Here is a 24961-nt window from a genome sequence, read left to right on the forward strand (position 1 = left end):
CTTCCCTTCCCCTAGTTGGCCCAGTGGATAGAGCACTGGGCCTGGAAGGTCAGGAAGATCTGTGTTCAAATCCTACCACAGATACTTACCAGCTGTGTGACCCTGGGCAAGTCACTTAACTTCTGTCTACCTCAGTTTCCTCAACTGTAAAATAGGGATAATAACAGAAATTACCTCACAGGATTGTTGAGGATCAAATGAGATAATATTTCTAATGCACTTAGCCCAGTGCTATAGAACATGCTTTACTTTGTCCCCTTCCCCACTACTGTCTTTTCAAACCCTATGAACCAATCAAGCAGGTCTACTCAATGTGGTTTTCCAACACACCCAACTCCTTCCAACTTTCATTCATATTATTATTACCTCTGCCTAGAATATCCTTCCAGTTCCAGTTCTGCTTATTCAACTCCTATCTTCCTTCAAGGTTCAACATAAAAGGCAACTCCACCATGAGGCCTTCTTTGAGTCTCTCAAAAGCAATCTCTCCCTCCTCTGAAAAAGCCACAGTACCTTGTATCTCACATAAAGTGTAACAGTTACATGTGTCTTATCTCTCCTACTAGACTGTAAGCTCCATGAGAGCAAGAAATATATTTTATTCTTCTTTGCATGCCTTAAAAGCCCTAACTTTACACATAGAATAAATGAATGAAATGGTCACTGTCCAACCTACTCTCTTTGTTGGGGTATTTGAAGGATGGGCTATTTTACAAGTCAGTTTTTCATTTTCTATGAAGAGGAAGAGTATAAGAAAAATCAGCTAGAGCTTTCAACCAACATTCCCCCAGTACCTGCTATGTGAAAGGCACTATGCCAACAACTGAAAATACAAAAATAATACTACTACTAATAATAATAATAATAACCCATTGCCTCTGAAATAAGGGCATAGAATAATGGCATCACATTAGAGATTGGAAATAAGAACTTGATCTCAAAACATCTTTTATCGAAGACCTTTATGGACTGCACCCAAGGAGAGCAAAGACAGCATGAATCAGAGAACAAAATGTTTCTCATCAGTGCAGAGCAAATCAAATGCCTCGGCCAGCTAGGCAATGTCAGGGGCAAAGGTACAGACATAGTCAGGAAGGCAGTACTCTCCACAAAGATTTTTTTTTTTCTTAATTGTAAAACACAAAGGAGATTTTCTCCCTTCCCCTCTGACCAATTACCTTCTTATCCTTGATTCCACCCCTAAGATGTGCTTACTCCTGGTCTAGTATTCAAAGTATGCTCTATGTTAATCAGAGAAGGTAATTCAAAGACAAAAATGAAACAGCCCTTGCATGCAATAACCTGTCTATTGGGAGGAAACAACATGTACACAAGTAAATACAAAAGATAAACAAAGTAATTGAAGGGACCAGGGAAAAGCCTCAAGTAGGAAGTAGCTCTTGAGTTGGGCTCTAAAAGGAACAAAGAAATCTAGAGGCACGGGTAGGGGGGTGGGAGAGCTCCCTGTGCAAAGTTGTGAGAGATGAAATGCTGTTACAGAGATAGCAGCAGTCCAGCTTAACTAGGATGCAGTGAGTGAAGGGCAGTCGAGAGCAATTAGCATGAAAAGGTGGAGTAGGGCTGGACAATAAAGCACTTACAAGGCCAGACAGTTTGTACTCTATCCTAAAGGCAGAGCTTCCTGAGCAAGAAAGCGAGACACAGTCATGCCACTCTTTGTAAAAGGGTGCATAGAAAGGAATGCAACTTGAGGCAGGGAGACCTAGCAGGAAACTAGTGCAACAGTCTTGGTGGGAGGTGATAAGATGACTGGGGGAGGGGGGCCTCGGGAAGAGAAGGAATCATTTGTGAGAGATGCTGGAAAGGAAGACTCTACAAGACTGGTCAAATGCCTGGATAAGGGGTGTGATGGAAAGTGCAAAGATAATACAGTCACATGGAAAAATATTCTAAATCTCTACTTATAAGAGAAATGCAAGTTAAAACAACTATGAAGTACCACTTCACACCTATCAGAAATGACAAATGCTGGAGGGGATGAGGGAAAAATAGGTACACTAATGAACTACTGGTAGAGTAGTAAACTAGTCCAATCATTCTGGAGAACAACGTGGAACTATGCCCAAAGGGCTATAATCTGTGCATATCCTTTGACCCAGCAATACCACTATTAGGTTTGTATTCCAAAAAGATCAAAGAAGAAGGAAAAGGATCTATATGTACAAAAATATTGATAGCAGCTCTTTTCGTGGTGGCAAAAAGTGGAAATTGAGGGGATGCTCATCAATTGGGGGATGGTTGAACAAGTTCTGGAATATGATTGTGATGGAGTCCTATTGCGCTACAAGAAATGATGAGGGGCTTGGTTTCAGAAAAACATGGCAAGACCCACGAGAACTAATGCAAAATAAAGTGAGAAGTGGGAGATCATTGCGCACCGTAACGACAACATTGTAATGATCATCAACAGTGAAAGACTTGGCTTCTCTGATCAATACAATGATCCAACACAATTCCAAAGGAAAAATGCTACACACCTCTGGAGAAACAACTCATGAGCTCTGAGTGCAAACTGTAGCATAATTTTCTCACTTTATTTTTCTTGCTTGTTTTTGAAACTTGGCTAATATGGAAATATAATTTGTATAATTTCACACATATAATTGATATCACATTGCTTGCCTTCTGAGTGGAAGGGGGAGGAGTAAGAGGAAGGAAGAGAATTTGGAACTCAAAATTTAAAAAGAAAAGAACACTAAAAATAAATAATTAAAATATCAGAAGAAAATGTTTTAAAAAAATTTTTTTGAAAAGAGTGCAGAGATAAGCTGAGAATGACTTCAGAGTTGACAATCTGATTCACTGGTAGGATGGTGCACTTGACATACATATAAAAGATGAGGTAAACAGGAGATTTGGGGAGGGAGATAATGAGTTCTGTTGTGTGCCTACCACAGAGTAGGTACTTAATAAATGCGTGATTTTGAACACGTGAAGCTTAAGGTGCCTACAGAAAAACAATTTTAAATGTCTAATGAGCAGTTAGTGATGCAGAAGCCCAGGGTTGGATATACTACTCTGTAAGTCATCTACATAAAGATAATTGAACTCACGAAGACTGAAATTATGGGGAGAGATGATATGGAGAAATGAAAAGACCCCAGGACAAAGCTTTGAGGAATACTTGTGGTTATGGGATAGGACATAAATGATGACCTAGCAAAGGAAATGAAAGAAAGAAACTGCTAGTAATATAAAGGAGATTAGTCACAAGGGAAGGGTGAATGTCCAGACTACATCATATAACTAGAAAAGCAGCCCAATTTATTAGTCTATTAATGTATCCATGTTTACATGAACATGACAGGCAGCATGGTGCAGTAAAGATGTCTCAAACATTCAGTCCACAGACTGTAACACTCCTGAATGCAGCCAGAATCAGATTTAAATGTAATTGGAAAATATTTAATAAAATAAATACATAATAGAACTTAAATGATAATAATATGTGGGTCTCTTAAGTCACTATGCAGCCAGCAGGAATCCACATGTATGAAGTTTCTATTTGAGTTTGACATCACTGGTACAGAGGATAGAGACCTGGCCTTAGAATCAGGAAGATCTGGGTTTAATTCCTACTTAGAATAATACAAGTTAGCTTTCCAATCTACAGATCTATATCAAAGGAGGGAGGGAATTTCTCCGTCACACTGATTTTAAAAAAAAACTGATATAGACAAAGGTAGCTATATATTTTTATACCTATGAATGTATGAATGCATGAATGCACACATGCAATTGTACATATGCATATGTGTAGATACAAGCAACAGCTACAGGGGAACAATCACCCAGGACTAAGTTCAAAGACTGGGTGAGATCATATCAATGAAATACTTGCAATTATTACAAACTATTTGCTGCTACAAAATCCACTTTTTTAACACCAATATTTTTCTAGTAATGTTATATGGCTATGCACTGTGAAACACTATTACCCTGGAAGAATCAAAATTACAATTAACTCAAAGACCAAATGAATTGCATATTGTAGATCCAAGCAGGCAGCATCATATTACCAAGGAGGACTTGAACACAAGTGGCTTAAAATACCTCTTAAGGATATGTATGGGAACAGCCAGACCCCTCCCCTTATTCATGATCAGAAGCTTTGGTGGTCACACCACAATATGAACCCAAAAACTTCTGACAAAGACTAACAGCATGCCTGCTGGGCAGATATTCTTTCCCACCAACACAGCAGCCTCTTAGTGTACTAGCTGACAAATCCTCTACTATGAACTCACAAAACCATGAACATGACCACTTTCAACTGCAACACTTGAATAATGGTAAAAAGATATGTTACTGTATGAATCCTGAAAATGGTGACTAAAATGAAAGCCACCAAAAGACCAGTGTGTCTTCCAGTTTAAAGTCTCAAAGCTGTCCAAGCATTTGGTCTACCCAAATGAAAGGCAGCAGGGCCAAGATCAAAGATTTTGAGTATACCTCAACCTAACTACAAAATGAAACTCCTAAAATACTTGTCAAGCACTTGGGTAAAAAAAAAAAAACAACAACAGTAGAGAAGATAAAGTATGAAATAGCTCTGGCAGCTACAAAGATGGCCAAGGCAGATACCAAGAAGAAACAGCAGCAACATTATGTCTAAAGCAGCAACCTTTCCACTTTCCCCTACACCAGGATCCTGCTGCCCTCCCCCAAGATATTAAAAGAGTCAGAGGAAGGGGCAAAGGAGAAAGGGAGAATCCTATATGGAGAAATTTATGGAGACACAGGACAAGAATCATAATGGAAGAGAATATACGGAGGAGACCCAATCTGCACTATAACTATGAGATCACAGATCCATCTAAGTACCTAAGGGGAAAAATGAAAACTTACATTAGTTTGCTTTTTGACACATGACCACTGACTTGAGTTTTTATGTGAGTTAACAACTATTCAGTCATTCAATAAGCATTTAGTGAATTATCTATTATGTGCAAGACACTATGCTAGAATATCCCTGCCCTCAAAGAGCTTACATTCTAATGGGAGGAGAAACAATACCTACAGAGATGAATCAATATGAAACATATACAAAGTACTTTTGGGGATAAAGGTTGAGAGAGATCACTAACAACTGGGACAGAGATGGTTTTTCCTATTTACACATACACATCCCACTCCCAGAGGCAGGTAATAGTTCCTTATTTGTTTGACTCAAATTTGTTTGCCGCCATTCTAGTTCAGAAACATAACTCTTCCCACCTGGTCAAGAAGCAATAGCCAGAATGGTTCTTCCTGCCTTTCCCCTTCTAGTCAATCCTGCACGTCTAGTGGAAGGAAGGTGGAGAGGCGCAGGGGGTGGGGTGGGAGAGGGAAACGACAGTATAGCATCACAGCAACGATACCTGAAGATAGGAATGAGTGTGGTATATGGGGAAACAAAGTTCTTGAGCAAAACAAAAAGTAAAATAAGGATAGGTAAGGTTGAATCTTATTATGGAGGATTTTGAAAACCAGGACATGAACCCTACCCTCTACCCATCTCTTCTGTATATGCCTTATTCACTCTCACCTCAAACTTTGCTCAAATTGTTCCCTCCTACCTAGAATACCTTCTTCCCACCTTTCCAACTTCTAGAAATAAATACTATCCTATGAGGACAAACTCAATTCCCAACTTGTTCTCTATAAGGAACTACTCTCATCTTTTCACTATTTTTTATTTCAATGGACCATTCATTCAACACTGGCAAAGTATTTGGCCTAGCCCAACTGAAAGGTAACATGGCTAAAACCAAAGTACATCTCAGCCTAACCACAAAGTGAAGCTCCTTCCAAACTACATGTCAAACAGTAATAGTTACTTTTTGCTTGGGTCTTTCCCTACTGGAGGGCTTTTCCAAAGGGACAAATAAATCCCAGAGGAAAAGAACACACTACTTCCCCCATATTGACACATGCCCACCACCTAGTGGAAAAAAGAGGGCAATGCAGGCTTTTGCCACAAAAACCAGTATTGGAAATGTTGAAAAGCTGGTGAAGGGCTTGGGGGACACAAAGACAAATGAGAGTGTGGAGGAAGGGAAAGGCAGTGTCTGTCCTCAAAGAGTTTATATTTAACTGAAAAAAATACAACATTAAATAGATAAGTAAATACAATATATCCTTGAGGAGGGAGAAAGCACTAACAATTAGGAAAAGCTTCTAGAACGGTGTAGCTATTGGATTCCTTAAGCACATATTAAGCAGTAAACAAACAAAAAACAACACTACCTTTCTACAGAGAAGTATAATGAGGTAGGGAGTGATGGGGCACAGGAGAAATCCATATAAAGTGTTTTAGGAAAATTCAAAGTAGAGTACACTTTCAGCTTAGGAAAGAAGGCATTCCAGGCACCAGCAAAGTCCGGTGCAAATACATGGAGGCACTGAAGATGGCCTATTACGGAAGGGCCAAGTTTTGAGGGGTTTGTTTTGTTTGATGGGGGGAGTATCTTCTAGCTTAGCTAGAAGGTAGCATGCCTAACGTGAAATAAGATTGGAAAGGTAAGACTGTAGTCAGATTGTTGAAAATTTTATTCTAGAAGCAATAGAAAACCACTGAAGGTTTTGAAGCAGGGGAGTGACACTAACAGATCTACGCCTTGAGAAGGTTATTTAATAAAAGAAAAGATATAGGTAGCAAACACAATTAAGAAGATAATAAAATAGTTGTGTGAATTGCAGGATGTTGCAAAGACATTAAAATCTAATATTTTTTTGTATTTCCCAAAACACTTAACATAATGCCTTGCATATATGCAGGAGGTGTTCAATAAATATTTGTTCATTAATATCCAAGTGCAATGGCATTATTTAAAATTTCTGGACACCAAGCCAAAAAGAGCCAGTTCACTTATAAGGCAAAATAGACAGATCTACAACAGAGAGCCATCAACTGATTTCATGGGTCCTGCTGAACATCAAGAGTTTAAGGCATTATGGTACCCAACATCTTTCTCATGTAATCAGGTATGGAAAATGTTCCTACGAGGACCATTTCTCCGTTATCAGAGTTAAATCACAACCTAAATAGCAAGTTATTATCCCCACCAGACCTTTTAAGAATACATTCCAGACTAGGAACCAAGAGAATTAGTAAAATTGTAATCCTAGTCTCATTGAATGCTGGAAAACAATTTTGTGATATAATAGGAAAAAAACAATGAAATTAAGAGTTAGAAGAGTTGGGTTTAAATTCTATCACTTGGTCCCTCTAAGCCTTACTTTTCTCATCTGTAAAATGGAAATAACAACATGATGCAAAGAACAGAGCACTGGCCATGGAGAAAAATGTGGTTTCAAATCCTGTCTCAGTCACTTACTAGCTATGTGATCCTGTGACCTTCAGTTTCCCTATGTGTAAAATGGGAGAGGTAGAAAATAACACCTATTTCACAGATCTGTTGTGATCAAAGGATAGCATATATAAAGTACTATACCACTTTAAAGGTTACATAAACATGAGTTATTATTACATCTCCCACCAGAATACTGTGAGGATCAAATTAGTCCATGTATATCAGCAATTCTCAAACTTCTTGATCTCAGGACCCTTTGACACACTTAAAAATGATTGAGGTGCCCTCCAAAAAAGCTTTTGTTTATATGAGTTATCTCTGTTAATAGTTACCATAGTAAAAATTAAAATGTCTTAGTATGAAAATAATTTAGACCTAGCAGACTCCCTCATGACACAATCTGAGAACTGCTAATGTCTATGAAATCATTTTATAACCATAAAACTCCCTCTATATAAACATTCATTTATTTCCCCACTTCCACTATAGGAACAAAAACTTTCACTTTAAAACAAGGTATAGGGGCAGCTAGGTGGCGCAGTGGATAGAGCACCTGCCCTGGAGTCAGGGAATTCAAATCCGGCCTCAGACACATAATATTTCCTAGCTATGTGACTCTGGGCAAGTCACTTAACCCCAACTGCCTCACTTAAAAAACAAACAAACAAACAAAAAACTAAGGTGTGGGTGCAGCAAAGAGATCCCTTAAAACTTGTAGCATGTAGACGGCAATTGAGATTTCAGTTCATTATCTCACTGTCTCCCCCAACAAGAAGTTGGCATCTGCCCTAAAGCTTTTACGATTATCCTAATCTCTTGATCATTCTATATACTATGTATCATTTATAAATAAAAATGTAGGAGATGTAGAAGCTGAGGGAGTTGGGATCTGAGTTATCTGAGACACATACATCTAGAGTCAGAAGCAAGGCTTTGAATTCAAAGGTCTTCCTAACTCTAAAACCAGCACTTTATCTATTGGACCACACTGACTCTAATGTAGACATTCTTAATGTTTTTTGTGTCATGAACGGCCCTTTTGACAGTCTGGTGAAGCCTAAAGACCATTTCTCAGAATAATAAGGTGTTGGGTATTTTTTTAATTTATAATTGAAGGAAATGCTATATTTCAGTTAGAGATTAGTGAAAATAAAGATGTGATTTTCTCCCATCTAAGTCCCTGAAATATATCCATGGGCCCTAAGATCCTTTGCTTTATTAGATCAATTATAATAATAAGCTGGTTCTAATATTAACAAAGGCTTACACTTACATAGCACTTTCACAATTATATATAGGTATATTGTGCTTTTAAAATTTGTATAGGGGCAGCTAGGTTGTGCAGTGGATAGAGCTCTGGCCTTGGAGTCAGGAGGACCTGAGTTCAAATGTGACCTCAGATACTTGACACTTACTAGCTCTGTGACCTTGGGCAAGTCACTTAACCCCGATTGCCTAGCCAAAAAAGAAAAAGACAATGTGTATAGCACTTTCCATACATTCTCTAATTTGAGTCTCACAATGGCCCTGTGACACAGGTACTACAAGATTTATTCATATTTTACAGATTAAGAAACCAAAGTTCAGAAAATAATATTTATATATGACCACAAGGAAACAGGATCTTAACTCAGAGATTCCTAAATCCAGTGCGCTATCCACAGCACTTAATATACCTTATCTCACTTGAGCCTAACAACAACTCGTTAAGTAGACAACTGCAGCTAGTATCATTCCCACCTGATCCCCACATGAGTAAGGCTCAGACTTAAGTAACGAGCTCATAGTCCAAAAGCTAATAAGCTCAAAGTTGATATGTGAGCCCAAATCTTCCTGACTCTATTCACTACAATGGCTCTTTCTGCTTCAGATGATTTTATCTTTAGATTAGTTGTACTCTCAACAACCATGAGTATTTACTGATTACCAAAGGGGCAAATAAACTGTTATTGATAAATGTCAGCTTACACATTCTACTGATTATAGATGGTGGCACTGGCAAAAGAATACAAAAACTCCTCTAACTTGCACGTTAACGTGTCATATATCTTCTGTTTCCTTATTCGATGGTAACTCAGGTAGGCAAAAACTTGAAGTTTATTTAAGTTTTCCCTTCACACATTGCTAGGTTTATCTCACCCCCCTCTTTATTAGTAGTGCTAATAGCTCCAACCATCTGTTTAGTCCCCTCTTCCACCTGGTCCCATGGAATATTCCAACAGGATCCTCCATTGAGGGGGGAATATTGTTTCTTAAGGATTACTGAAATGTACTATCAATGGATTATCTCCTCTGTTCATTATCTAAATGGGTGGAAGGCCACTGACCAGATTGGGTCAACAATATATGAATTTTGGTATTCCAAAGGCAAAGAAATGACTTTTGATTTTCTATTCTGAATTATCCAGTCTTCTTCCTTCATTTGCAGAAATAAACCGAGCATTAAAGATACTAAGTTTCTAGTCCTCTACCAAGATACAAACCAAAGAAATTACTATGTTCTTGATAAACTTAATCTGCTGAAAGGCATCACCTTTTAAAACAAAAAAATGTACCCCCACCATTCACTGAAGTCCTGTTCCTATGGCTCATCAGGGCATGGTGAAGATGGTCCTGGATTCTCAAAGGCATTAACCAATGGTATATAAACTCTGTAAAATCCTACCAAACTGGAAACTATTTTTATAACCTGAGGACCAGCCTAATAATTCAGAAAGGCACATGACAGGCTGGTTGCAAGAAAGGCTGTCTACAAAGTTAGAGATATACTGATACTGATCAGCCTCAGGGCTGGGAGCATCTAGGCCAACAAAATCATAGATTCTTGATGCATTCAAATATATTAGCTACTATTTTAAGTAACACACCAAAAGTCATATATACTCCTGGAGTTAAAATAATGCTGCTCATCACCAAGTATTAAGTTGCTTGATTATGAATCACCATAACAGAAGATAAAGGAAATAATACTACAGAAATACAAGCCCTCTCTACAGAATAGATTTGCTTTTTTCTTTGAAAAAGAATGATACAGGGAAGCAGCTAGGTGGTGCAGCAGAAAGAGCACTGGCCCTGAAGTCAGGAGGACCTGAGCTCAAATCCAACCTCAGACCAAACACTTGACACTTACTAGCTGTGTGACCCTGGGCAAGTCACTTAAGCCCAACTGCCTTTAAAAAAAAAAAAAAAGAATGATACAAAATGGAAATGGTTCACAATCAATTGAAACTATGTCATTCCTAAGTTAAATCTGCTATACCATAAAAAGAAAAAATTCACCCTCAATAGGTGAGAAAATTCTAAACTATTCAGATAAAAAAAAAGTCTTCACATTTGTACCTTCCTAATTAACTATAAGAAGTCAGGAGAAAAAAAAAGGCTGTTGAAATATCTAAATCTCCTATTCCAATCCTTGAAGTTACACTGAAATCCCATACACAACTTTTTAGTACTTCAATATTTCAAGGACCAATGATGTTATTATATTATATCCCCTCCAACACTGAATGCAACCCCTTTTTACCTTAACAGACAATCTTCATGAATAGCTATGACTGAAAAACATTCACCATCTAGAGGTCAATCTTGGTGTGGAGCCTCAGAGTACCTCGTGGCTAAGATCATGTATTAGCTATAAACAATAAATTAGTAAACAATACAGTTCATCATCCTGCCTGTACTTTTTAACAGTCTTAGAGAACTCAGCATTTGCCCAATACCAATAATAAGATACTAGATCAGTACTTTACTGAAGGTCATTTTTGTTTATAGTTTATCAAAAGCACTAACATCTGTGTAGAGTCACCATTAATTTACATTAAAGCTTCTTCTATAGAAAGGTAATCATGACTCTATTCATTAGGTATACTCTTTTTATTAGTCACTCTGTGTGGTTGTTATGCTTCAATTGCTGATATCTGACAGAAAATATAAAAACTATGAAGCCCAATCTTTTCTTGTGTTAGTCAGACCAGGCACAGTAATGCTATTTCTAATAGCACTTATTTCCCCCATATGGGTCCCCATACTCCTATGTAGAATTATCTGAATATAATCCTTAGAAAGACAATTGCAGATATTTCCCTCTTCTATATCGCTTAACTAATGAATTCTCTCTCACACAGAGCCTACGTGGCCCTTGAGAAGCCACTTAACCTCTCAATATCAAAAGCAACTCTCAAGAATTCTACAAGTTCTACAAAACAGTTCAAGAATTCTACAATTCTACAAATCAGGTGCCAATTTGTACTGTTAGAAGTTTCCTTATCTGATGTTCCCTATACCACTGAAATAGTAGGTCTGGTTTCCCCCCAAAATTAAATAATATATGTAACATATATGCAGATTATATATATATATATATATATGTATACACACACACACACACATACATATATACACCTATCTACACATATACTTTGGCTTTATTGAACTCACTGTAACAAAAGCATAGAAATGCCACCTTGGAGAACATTGACCTATTGCTAAATTGACCTTTGCTTGCCAGGTTGGATATCAGTTAGGAAACTAAAGAGAGGGAGGTTGAGAGAAAAATCACATCAAAATTTCTGGTGAATGCAGAAAACTGTCAAGTTTGTTTTTAAGTAAACAATAGATAAAGCATTAATGGTAAGGATGTGCTGTAAATGAAATGTACATCTTGCTAAAACTTGTATTTAAAAAAGAAAATAAGGAGGGGGAAGGGAGGAATTTTTCTGTCAGTCAACAACACACAAGGTTGGTCAGCTTTGTGCCAGAACAGAGATCAGCAAAGAGGTGGAGATTAAGCTAAACACAAGAGACCTGGATTAGGAATTTCCTGCCAAAGAGAGTTTTTAAACACTGGCACAAGCTGCCAAAGAGACTGTGGAATTTGTTTCCCCAAATATGTCTTAAATACAAATTAGATTCTCAAGTTTCTAACACAGGTTAGGTTCAGGTCTGATCAAAACAGAGGAATGAACTAGATAAACTCCTCCCATGGTCCTTCCAGTTCTAGTGTTTCAAAGTAATATAACCTTGCTTCTATCTGCAATTTTCAATGTACCCTTATAGAAGAGAAAACAACCAAATGCTTCCAGAGAAATGGGGGAGCAGGCGGTATATAGCAAAACCTAAGCTCTTTGATAATCATTTTTGTCATAGTTTCCCCAAAACAATACCCGGTACAAGTCATTGTTGAACTGAACTGAACTGAATTAGGGCTGCCGTCATGAATTTTGAATTTCTTGTCAGACCACTACAGCATTGCCTTCAGAAAATCACTATAATTCTAAAAGCATGAATACTATCAATTGTACTCTATTTCAGCTGAGCTGCACTAGAAGATTGACACCAGCAGAGAAAGTTGGGGCTATCAAGGAGAAATGCGCGAAATCTCTGAAGCTGACTGCCATGGGACAGGATGCAGCCCCCCGCACCCCGCCCCGCCACCTGGGGCGAACGACACAGCCCCTGGGGTCCCTCCTAGCTCTACATTTAGGGTCCTACAACAGTGGGGCAGGGAATTCCCACCTGCTCGTCTGCACTAGCCACCTGCTCAGAGCAGGGGGCAAAGCGGAGCCAAAGCTGCTAAGGGACAGCTCCTTTCGCTACCCTCCAGTCCAATTCTTTCATGTGACAGATAAGGAAACTGAGGGCCCCAAAGGGAAAATGATTTGCCCCAGGCGACACGGGCAGCACGGGACCTCGGCGTCCACACCCAGCGCTCTTTCCGACGCCACACGGACGGACAGGTGGAGGGAGGTGTCAGTGGCCGTCGCTACCCTCCGGGCAGGGGTCCCAGGCGCCCCGTCCGAGCGCCGGCTCCGAGCTGCAGGGAGCCAGACGTGGACTGATCCCCGCGGGCGCGGTCGCCCGCCCTTATCCCGCCCAGTCCCGAGGCCGGGGAGCGCGAGGATGGAGGGAGGATGAAGGGAGGGAGGATGGAGTCCCCGCTACCTTGTATTTATCGAAGCCGGCCAGCTGCTCCGGAGTCACGTATTCGTAACTGAAGGCCATGATGACAGGGCGGAGGAAGCGGAGGAGGAGGAGGCACCGACGGCCACCGCGGCTGCCTCAGAAGCGGTGAGGACCCGGCACCAGCCCGGGCTCGACGTGAGTGCTAAAAGCAGAGGGAATGTGAAAGCTCCAAGCTCCACCCCCCACCCCCCTTCCCCGACCCCACTACACTCCAGCGCATGCGCGGCTGGCCCCGGGGCGCACGCGCGGCTGGCCCCGGGCCGTGATACGTCAGCACGCAAACGGACGTCGCTGGTCCTTACTACATCCTCAGTCCGCCTCGTTCGCTGGAACGAAGGAAGGACAAATCGGCTGTGACTGAGCCACGCGAAATCCCGCCCTTCGCGTCCTGTCTGCCGCCTCATTTGTGGAAAAACCTGATTGGAGGAAAAGAGTGGGGAAGGGGAGTGAGGGAAATAATTTAGTTCAGTTTAGTTCAGTTCCCGGCAAGGTCTAGGGCTGCGCGGGTCGCTCGACTTGGGGCCGGAGTGAGGAGGGAGGGACCCTGGAGCGACTCGGAGGCCGGATTGCCTTTGTGACGTAGCGCCGGAGGCAGTACGCGAAGCACACGTGTCGCGATGGATCGTTGGAGGCACGCTTTGAGAGTCGGGGAGGAGCGGAGATCGTTACTAGAGACACAGATGGATGGTGTTGGGGACCGGGTTCGGCCACCTATTCCTACTGATCTTGCTAGTCCTGGCTCTTGGAGCAGTTGCAAAGTCTTTGTAATTCTAACTCCTTATCTAGTTAGCCCTAGTTCATTTTCTTCATTAGCCTCTCACCTAGACTCTTGTAATACCCTCCTACTTACAAACACACCCCTCTCCAATCCATCCTCCACGTAGCTGCCAAAATCATCTAAGATACTGATCGTGTATTTTTCAAACTGCAAAATATATAGCTATCATTGTCGTGCTGTGTTAGGGATGATAAGGAATTAGAACATAAAACTCTTCTGTGTTTTAACATATCACATGCTATTTAAGCCCGTTTGGAGTTGCAAACATTTGTTTCTTCTTTACATAGATAGGTAAGATAACTGCATAAAGATTGAAGAGCACTTAGAGGCTTTAAAGACTAAGTGCATATGAGGGGTTGGGGTGATAATGCTGTAGGTATGGTTCTGCCTGAGTTTTGGGCTGAAATTTACAGCCTGACCTTGCAATATATTTTTTTTGGTGTGGTTCTTTTTAATCATGGGTGAAAGTTGGTTACAGAATTCTCAATTCCTGCCATAGGTATTTTCTGCTAACAGGTGTATTGTCAAGAGAGTGGTCAATCGAGAAGAGGCCACAAGGGAAGGAAAACAGTCTTCAAAGTCCTGCTACCAGCTTTGTGAGTTCACTTCTACAATACTTCTAATTGTTCCTATATCTCCACCTGAGAAAAATTCAAAATTAAGACATTAACACATTGATCCATTATTATGGCTTCAATATGTCTTATACAGGTGCTCCAATAAGCTACCTGTTAACACAGTATTAAGAAGCAAAGCCAAAATGGATAAATATCAGGAAGAGTACAGTGAACTCCTCCCCTCAAACTCTTCTGAACAGATCTAGAAAATGCACCAGACTGAATCTAGATCAGGGAAATCTTAAGAAAAAAGCGACAGTGAGCCATTTTCCTAGCCCAGGTTAGCACAGGGAGACAAGCAGAGAAGTCAGTAAACACTGGGGTAAAAGTCTGGGGAAGAGTGTGCTGTGTGGGGGACTTCAGGTAGGGGAGAGGCTGTGCACCTGAACAAAAGAAGCTATACAAGGGCACCATAACCTTATGCAGGCTTCATGAACAGATGCCAGCTGGCTCTGTCACTCACTACCCAGATGCAGGTCATGGGCTGACTGAGGAGAGAACCTGAGCCCAAGGGTGGCATTCTGGGTAAGGTATACAGAGAAGAGCAATTTCAGAAGCAGCAACAAAGTGACTGACATCCCCGGAGAAGAGCACACTCTAAGTTCCAACTTATAGTCCAGTGTGAAGGCTGCAAAAGAATAAGCAGGGTAGGAATTCCAGAACAAAGGGAAGCTTGCAGTTTTGCCACTTTTGACCAGCAGAGCTTCCCAGCTGTCTTACAATGGCTGAGTCCAGCAGCTCCTGTTGCTCAGAACCAAACCTGGGTCAGAAACCTTCAAAGCTCAGACCAGGTGGGCAGTGGTCAAACTTTGAACTGGATCAGACCACTTTGGAAGCACTGAAAGCTTTGGGGTCCCCTGGGCTGTCCCAGAGATCCTGGAATAACACAACACTTAGTATCGCAAGAAAGCAACAATATCACCATCCCAAATTTTTCTCCAGAAGTGTGAAGAGAGCCTAGCCCTAGTATCAAGTCCTAAGTGAGGAAGTAGGCTAGAAGAATAAACAAACAAAAAAGAATCCCACTATAAAGAATTATTATGATGACAAGGACACTCAAAACACAAATCCCGAGGAAAGAGAATGACTCTAAAATATCTACAAGTAAAACTTCAAAGTAAAACACAACTTGGGCACAAATTCAACTACAATTCTTGGAAGAAATGAAGCAAGAGTTTTTTAAAAGTTTACAATGTTTTTATAAATAAAATGATAACACTAGAGAAAAAATGGAAAAGAAGTGAGAGCTGCAGAAAAAAGAATTGGAAAGAGAATTATCACAATAGGTACAAAACTTGCCCAAGGGGAAAAAAAAAACCTCTCTGAATTAAAATCAACCAGATAGAAGCTAATGACTCTATGAGACAAAAAAACATTAAAGTCAAAAGACTGAAAAAAGAAAATGTAAGAGCTCTTATAGCAAAAATACCTGACCTAGAAAACAGATTAAGGGGGAAACACTTAAGTCTCATTGGACTACCTGAAAGCCGTGAACAAAAAAGGAACCTGGACATCATATTTCAAGAAATCTTACTTAAAAAGACTTACTCTTTGCCCTCAAAGACTTAACAATCCAATAAGAATGTTTTAAAAGCTCTTCACAACTTAGACCCTTCTTACCTTTCCGGTGGGCATATGTGTTATTTCTCTTTATTGCAATACTAGCCTTCGTGCTGTTACTTGAACACACTCCTTTCTGTGTACTCCATGCCTATTTGGTGACTATCCCCTTGCACTTGGAATACTCTCTCTCCTCATTTCAACCTCCTGACTTTCCTGTCTTCCCAGGCTTTTTTTTAAGTGTCTGTTCAAATCCTGCCTTCTTCAAGAGGACCTTCCTGTTGGTCTCCACATTTTCCTGGTTGATCTCTTCCCTCGTTCCCCCCACCTCTGCCCTCTGCTAAGGCCTTCTTTCTGCAGTTACCTCCAGATCATCCTGTATATGTCATGTACACATAGTAGTTTGCATATTGTCTCTCCCATTCCAACGTGAGTTCCTTGAGGGTATGGACTGTGTTTTCTTTGTTTATGCCTAGCACTTAGCGTAGTGCAATAGTGGTAGACAGTTACCACTTAACAAATGCTTGTTGATTGACATACCTTAATCAGTGATCCTCTCTCATTTTTTGTTAGACTGCTACCAGCTTCAGCATTATATTTACTAACACTTCTAGTTTAGAATATAGTCACTGAAAGTTAATGATGAGCCAAGAACCTGCAGAGGCAGCCCAGAAATTAATAGGACACTCAGGTCCCCTATGATAAGAGATAAGAATAAGGTCAAGGGTATAGTAGCTTGTGTGGACACTGTATTCATGTTTGAAAATGACTGTGATTATTATCTCTGTAGTGATCACTATCTCTATGTCTGGTTGTTATTGAAAGGAGCCATGTTTATAGATCTGACAGTAAAAATTTACCCTGTGCAAAGATTGTTTTCTGTACCTCTGAGTTTCACTGGTGGCCCTGACTTTGGGACTGGAAGACCTATAGATGTAAGATCTGTCATAAATGAAAACCTGTGACAAGTCTCACATTATCTTCCCTATAACTACTGAGGCAGGAATGGAAGCCAAATAAAAGCTTTGCAAAAGATTCCTCCAACTTTGCAGAGAGAGCCCTAAACTGGGACACCATATTGGCTAGTTTTATTTATTTGACCAACATTCTTTTTATGTCAGTTTCAACAAGCACCCACTAGATGAACACTGGTGGGGGGGAGGGCACAAATTTGGTGTATTCCAAAACTTTGGAATAGTCAAGGTTGGGAGGAGATGTCAGGTTATCAAGGAAGAATAACAAGGAGTAGGGAAAGGGGATATTCTTTGGGAATCCTGGAAAACACTGGAGAGGGAGAGTGTGGTAGCAGCTGTCTTAGAGATAAAATTCAGCAAATTCCATTCAACTTAATTCAGTGAACATTTTGTTCCTTGCTATGTGTCAATCACTGTTCTAGGTGGTATACTAAGGGGGATACTAAGAAGGACCTTCCTTACTGCTGGGGAATGAGAGGATAAAGGAACAACACATACCCAGATAAGTATGGGACAAATGTGATGAAGGTTGAATTGGCCTTTATAGGCCATCTCAAGGAGCAAGTTCCTGGGAAACTTCCAGGGACATGGTGACTCAATCTTTGGGACCTTTGGGAGTGATCAGTTTCCTAGCTGTTCATAGCCATGGGGCGGCTTAGTATTGAAAGGACTTGGAATTTTGGTATAACATGTCAGAAACCCTGGGTGGTCCCTTACATTGTAACAGCATTGGTGTGGACTGCTGTGTCAGGAGAGACCTCTCGTTCTTCATTCTTTCAGATGGCATATAACTCTTATTTTTTCCTTTCTTTTTTTTAATTTCAAATATTAAGAGAAATATAGTTGATGGTCAGAGATCCAGTTATGAGCAGCAAGCCATTTGTTTCAGGAAAATTACTTGCTTCACTGGGTGTTAAGATATACTATACCTCTACTTGTAAATGCCTCTCCTCTTCTCATTGCAGATGGGGAATATCTACCAATCCCTTGGGCAAGAACAAAGTTCCCACCATACAGCTTTCTTGGCCACATTTTCCTTTTTGTCTTTTTTGCCTTTTTTGTCTTTTCCACCCTTTTTCAACTGCCATCTTGAGAACAGGAAAAGAGAGAACAACATAGAAATTCAAGATTTCCGGTGAGGGCTAGGGCATAGGCTGGCCCTTCCTCAAGGAGCATGGACTCAGCTAGACTAGCTTAAAACCTTGATCCTAGTTGCTTTTTCTGTTATACAAAGAAAAATTGAGAAATAAAGAAGGCACTAGCAAGGTGAAGAGATTAAGGAAGGCTTCTTAGTTCAAAATCTACCTATAAAATTTCTCCTCCAAAAAAAATGGTGTTTTTTTTCCCTTTCAAAAATATACCTATAGATTCTTATCTGTTGATTAACTTATAGATAATTTTATAAGCACAGAACTACTAACTGCTGTGCCTAGATCTGTACCAGATCTGTACATTTGGTCCTTGAACTTGAGGAGTTATAAACTGAGAAAACCAAACAAAAATGTGAAACAATAGGCAAAAGTGCAGTATTCCAGAAAGTTTAGAAATGTTGAAAGCAATAACAAATCTTACACCTGGGCTCAAATGATTCCTGGCTTAGGGATAGGAAAAGACAAATAGCAATCAATAGGTATACATCTGAATGGAGAAATGTGAACACTGGCTCCCCCAGGAACTAGTGTTATATAACCAGTCTTATTTAAGATGTGTGTAAAGAATTTAGAGAGTGTGCAAATAACTCTCCAAGTATACAGATGACACTAAGTTATTTTGTAGAGATAAATTGAAATCAATGAGGGTAAAATTGCAGGAAAATCCTTTGAAAAGGGGCTGAAAATGGCAGAATGAATTCTGTTGCTTTGTTGGAAAAAAAAGTAAAATGTACTTATAGCAAAAGAACCAAAACTGTACTTAAAGGATCATGGGCTTCACATATCAGCCTGATTTGCTGCTATAGACAAGAAGACCCAATACTCAGTTTAAGGAATTATATGAGAAATTGAGAAAACTACTATAACTTTTTTTTAAAAAAAAAAAGTTATTCTTTAAGAGGGCAGAATAGCAGGAAGAAATGTAGCCCAACTCCTCCAACACAGCTCCTTCAAAAAGTTCTAGAAAATATACCAGATCAAGTTGTGATCAGGAAATCATGAAAAAAAAAAGTCACAAGTCATTTTTCCAACCCAAGTTGACATAGGGAGACAGAGAGGTTTGTGGAAACTAGGTATGGGGTCTGACCCAGAGCTTATGGGGCAGAGCATTGTCACACCCAGGGAAAGAAGACTAGGCTGAGCCCAAAAGCAAAAAAAGTTCCAAGCCCATATTAGGGCATCATGACCTCAGTCAGCAACCAGGAACAGGTGCCAACTGGCAGCTCTGTCAATACTCTCTTCCAGATCACAGATCTAAGGTAGACTAGGAGGGAATTGATGCCCAGGAGTTGCATTCTGGGGTAAGGAGCAATTTCAGACCCCAGGCTATGTACTAAGCTAGGAACAAGTTCAGAAACAAGCAGGAGCTCTGCCACCAGAAGCTGTGTAGGGTCTCAGCTCCAGCCAACAGCCCAGTTGGAAACTTACCATAGAATAATCAGTCAGGGAAGCTAGGTGGCATAGTAGATAGAGTACCAGCCCTTGGAGTCAGGAGAACCTGAGTTCAAATCCAGCCTCAGACACTTGACATACTAGCTGTGTGACCCTTGGCAAGTCACTTAACCCCGATTGCCTCACCAAAAAAAAAAAAAAAAACCAACAACAACAAAAAAGGATAATCAGAGTAGAAATTCCAGAGCAAAGGGCAGATGATAGATCTACTGCTTTGAATCTGCAGGACTTCCTAGCTGGCTGATAGTGGCCGAATCCAGCAATAGTCGACTGGAATATCCAAGCAGGGACAAAAAAAAAGTGTTTCACAGACCCAAACCCAGATCAGGAACTTGCAGAACTCAGACAAGTAAAGCAGTGATGAGACTTTGCCCTGGATCAGACCACTTTGGGAGCACTCAAGCTGTTTCTGAAATACCAAAATAACACAATATTCAAATATTCAACATCCACAAGAACCCAACAGGACAAAAGTTCAGTCTAGACATCTCCCCACCCTTTCCTCCCAAAGTGTGAAGCCCTAATATAAAATCAAGAAGTAAACTGGAAGAATAAGCAAACAAAAGAAGAATCCCACCATAAAGTGCTTTTTTGGTGACAGGGATGCCCAAGACACAACCCTAGGAGAGAATTACTCCAAAATGTCTACAAGCAAAACCCCAAAGGATAATGCAACTTAGACACAAGTCCAACCCTAATTCCTAAGAAAAGATGAAGTAAGAGTTTGGGGTTTGTTTTTTTTTTAACTAAAAATGATTTTTAAAAACCAAATAGGAGTGTTAGAGGGGAAAATAGGAAAATAAATGAGAGCCATGAAAGAAAGATTTGAAAAATCAATTAACAATTTGGCACAGGAGGTACAAAAACTTGCCCAAGAAAAAAATTCCCTGAAAATTAGAATCAACCAAATAGAAACTAATGATTCCATGGGACAAGAAATGTTAAAACAAAGTCAAAAGACTGAAAAAAATTAGGAGGAAATGTAAGGTATCACATAGCAAAACAGCTGACCTAGAAAACAGATAAAGGAGACATAATTTAAGAAACAACCATCTACCTGAAAGCCATCAACAAAAAAAAAAGAAAAGAAAAGAAAGAGCCTAGATATCATATTTCAAGAAATCTTAAAAGAAAACTGCACACATCTTTTAGAAACAGAGAGCAAAGTAGAAAGTGAACCCACCAGATACCTCCTAAAAGAAACCCCAAAATGAAAACTCCAAGAAATATTATAGCCAAAATCCAGAGCCTCTAACTCAAAGAAAAAAATACTGAAAACCAGATAGGGTCTGCAAAATACTGAAAGAAAGCAGTCAAGTACTGAGGAACCACAGTCGGGATCACACAAGATTTAGCAGTTACCACTATAAAAATGTGGAGAGCTTGAAACAGAACATTCCAGAAGCCAAAAGACCTAGGCCTATAACCAAGAATAACTTTACTCAGCAAAACTGAGTATAATCCTAAAGGGGGGGAAATGGGCCTTTAATAAAATATAGAACATCTAAGCAATACTATTGAAAAGCTCTACTCCAAAGCTGAGTAGAAAATTTTAAAATACAAACACAACAGTCAGGAGTCAAGAGAAGCATAAAGAGATTAAACTTGAGCCAGCAATTATAAAGGACTAAACAAGAATGAACTGTTTACATTCTAATATGAGGAAATGATATATGTCCCCTCAGACCTCTATCATCATCAGGGATCATAGAGGGAGTGTAATTAAACAGTGTGCCTGGGAGTATTTCTGTCATGCAATAATGATCTTAAAAGAAGAATGGAGGAGCAGCTAGGTGGTACAGTGGGTAGAGCACCAGCCCTGGAGTCAGGAAGACCTGAATTCAAATCCAGTCTCAGACCAGACACTTGACACTTACTAGCTGTGTGACCCTGGGCAAGTCACTTAACCCCAATTGCCTTGCCAAAAAGAAAAATGGAAAGGGAGAAGAAGGGAAATATACTGGGGGAGAAGGGAAAAGAGGAAAACTGGGGGAAATTTTTGGAGTGCACAAGTAGAAATCTATACAAACAGGGTGGGTAGAAGGAAATGGGCAACACTTGAATGTTATTCTGAACTCATCAAACACACACACACATGTATATACACATACATTACACACACACACACACACAGAGTTGGATACAAAAATATATTTCACTCATGGGGAAGAAGGAGGAAAGGGGGGGATAAGAAAGAAGATAGATTAAAAGAGGGATTAGTCTTAAGCAAAATAAACTCTTTAAAAGGATTGGTAGACAAAAAGAAAAGCATAAGAGAATAGAATGCAAGGAAATACACAATTAAAAATCATACCTGTAAATGTGAATGGGATAAACTTATCCATAAAACAGAAAAATAATAGCAAAATGGATTAGAAAGCAGAATTCAACAATGAGTTGTGTACAAGAAATACACTGGGAACAGGAAGATGCACACAATGTTAAAATAAAAGGCTGAAACATTATCTATTATGCTTTAGCTGAAGTAAAAAAAAAAAAAAAAAGAAGAGGTGGCAATGATTACCTTAGACAAAACAACAACAAAAATAGACCTAGTCAAAATAGCTAAACAGGGAGACTATATTTTGCTTAAAAGTACCACAGACAATGAATTAATATTAGTACTAAACATATATGCACCAAATGGCATAGCATCTAAATTCTTAAAGGAAAAGTTAAGTTATAGGGAGAAATAGACAATAAAACTATAATAGTACAAGCAGGACTCAATTTAACCCTCTCAAACATAGATAAATCTGGAAAAAAAAATTAAATGAGGGACTTGAATAGAATTTTGGAAAAGTTAGGTAAACTAGACCTTTAGAGATTATTGAATGGAGATAGAGAGGAGTATACCTATTTTAGCTGCATATAGCACCTTCACAAAAATTAACCATGTATTAGAGCATAAAAATGGCTCAAAAACATACAGGAAACCAGACATACCAAATGCATATTTTATAGACTAAAATACAATAAAAATGTATTCAACAAAGGGGCTTTGAAGTGAATATTAAAAATTTATTGGAGACTAAATGATTTAATCCTAAAGAATGTATAGATTGAAGAGCAAGTCAAAGAAAGCAAAGAGTTTGATGAACCTAAAGATCCTAGCTAGTGGGGCAAGAATTCATTATTCAACAAAAAAATTTTCAGAAAAAAATAGAAAGCAGTTTTGCAGAAATTAGGTCTAGACTAACATCTCACATTACATATAAAGACAAGCTCCAAATGGATGCATGATTTAGATATAAAGAATGACATCATGAACAAACTCAAGGAGCATGTAAAATCAGAGTTGTGCATGGAGAAAGAAGTTCTGATCAAACGAGATAGAATGAATCACAGAAAGTAAAATGGAAGTTTTTTATTATATAAAACTAAATAGTTGTTGTAAAAATAAGACCAGCTGAAATTAGAAGAGGGAATTGGAGGGAAAATCTTTGCAACAAGTTTCTGTGATATAGATCTAATATCTAAGATATATAAAGAACTAATTCAAATTTATAAGACTGAGAGCTATTCTCCAATTGATAAATGTTCAAAGGATTTGTATAAATAGTCAGTTTTGTGAGAAAGAAATCCAACCTATCAATAACCATATGAAGAAAATGTTCTATCAGTAATAGAGAAATGTACATTAAAATGACTCCAAAATTCCCCTTCACACACATAAAAAGGAAAACAATAAATGCAGGAGGGGCTGTGAGAAAACATTCAATCAATAATATTGAGTGTCTATTATGTGTCAGGAGTTGTGCAAAGTACTAAGGATACAGAAAGAGGCAAAAGATAATACCTGTCCTAAAGGAAATTACAAAAACAGATATATTAATGCACTATTGGTAGAGCTATGTTGATTGAGACATTCTGAAAAGCAATTTGGAACTAAAACAAAAAGCTGTGCATACCATTTGATCCAGAGATACCACTACTAGGGCCATACTCCAAAGAGATCAATTGGTGTATAACCCCAATTGCCTAAAAAACCAAAATAAATAAATAAATAAATTAGCACCTGCACTAGGAAACAAAAATGCCCACATGCAAAAAGTATGAGTCAAAATGAGATTTGTTGAAAGACGTTCTTTATAGCCAACTATAAAGTGAACCAATCCACTAATAAAATGAATTGCACTCTCTTCCGGTTCTCCACCATGGCACAAGATCAGGGTGAAAAGGAAAACTCCATGCGGGAACTGTGTATCGGTAAGCTCTGCCTCAACATCTGTGTTGGGGAGAGCGGGGACCGACTGAGCCGGGCGGCCAAAGTGTTGGAGCAGCTCACAGTCTAAACCGCAGTGTTCTCCAAAGCTCGCCATACTGTCAGGTCTTTTGGAATCAGGAGGAATGAGAAGATCGCCATTGACTGTACAATTCGTGGGGCCAAAGCTGAAGAGATTCTGGAGAAGGGGCTGAAGGTGCGAGAATATGAGTTAAGGAAAAATAACTTCTGAGACACCGGTAACTTTGACTTTGGGATCCAAGAGCATATCGATCTGGGATTAAATATGACCTGAGCATCGGCATCTACGGTTAGGACTTCTATGTGGTGCTGGGCAGGCCTGGGTTCAGCATTGCAGACAAGAAGCGTAGGACAGGAACACAGAATTGGCAAAGAGGAAGCCATGCCCCGGTTCCAGCAGAAGAATGATGGCATCATCCTTCCTGGCAAATAAAGTCCTGTTTTCTATTAAAAGGTCAATAAAATGATCATTGAAGTATAAAATAAATAAATAAACAAATAATAAAATAAAATGAACTGCAACTTAAAACAACTCTAACAGTTTACCTCACACCTATCAGACTGGCAAAGATGGAAAGAGAAGAAAATGGCTACTGTTGAAGGATCTGTGGGAAAATAGACACATTAATACAGCTCTAATGGTAGAGCAGTGACTAGGTCCAACTTCTGAAAAATAATTTGAAATTATACACACAAAAAAATTCCTAAACTATGCACACCATTTGATCCAACCAATATCAATACTATGTATATATCCCCACAGAGGTCAAAGACATAGGGAAAGGATCCATATTTACAAAAATATTTATAATAGTACATTTTATTATAACCAAGCCTGGGAACAAATCAAATGTCCATCAGTTGGGTAGTAACTAAACAAATTATGGGATCTGGATGTGTAGTAAG

At 39.3% G+C, this 24961-nt stretch overlaps 1 protein-coding gene and 1 pseudogene across 1 annotated transcript in view; one reads left to right on the top strand and one right to left on the bottom strand.

Annotated features, from left to right (window-relative positions):
* The window catches only part of SELENOI (selenoprotein I), a 45177-nt gene extending 31739 nt beyond the window's left edge, over nucleotides 1–13438 (bottom strand). The window contains exon 1 of the mRNA XM_027850515.1: nucleotides 13257–13438. Coding sequence (XP_027706316.1) covers nucleotides 13257–13316 — 60 coding nt within the window. The 5' untranslated portion in view covers nucleotides 13317–13438. The remainder of the gene's footprint in view (nucleotides 1–13256) is intronic.
* Nucleotides 13439–23966: 10528 nt separating this feature from the next.
* Nucleotides 23967–24488, top strand: LOC114034553 (annotated as a pseudogene).
* The last annotated feature ends 473 nt before the right edge of the window (nucleotides 24489–24961 follow it).

The sequence above is a fragment of the Vombatus ursinus genome, unplaced genomic scaffold (genome assembly GCF_900497805.2).
Source record: "Vombatus ursinus unplaced genomic scaffold, bare-nosed wombat genome assembly UNPS02009062.1, whole genome shotgun sequence".
Taxonomy (NCBI): Eukaryota; Metazoa; Chordata; class Mammalia; order Diprotodontia; family Vombatidae; genus Vombatus; species Vombatus ursinus.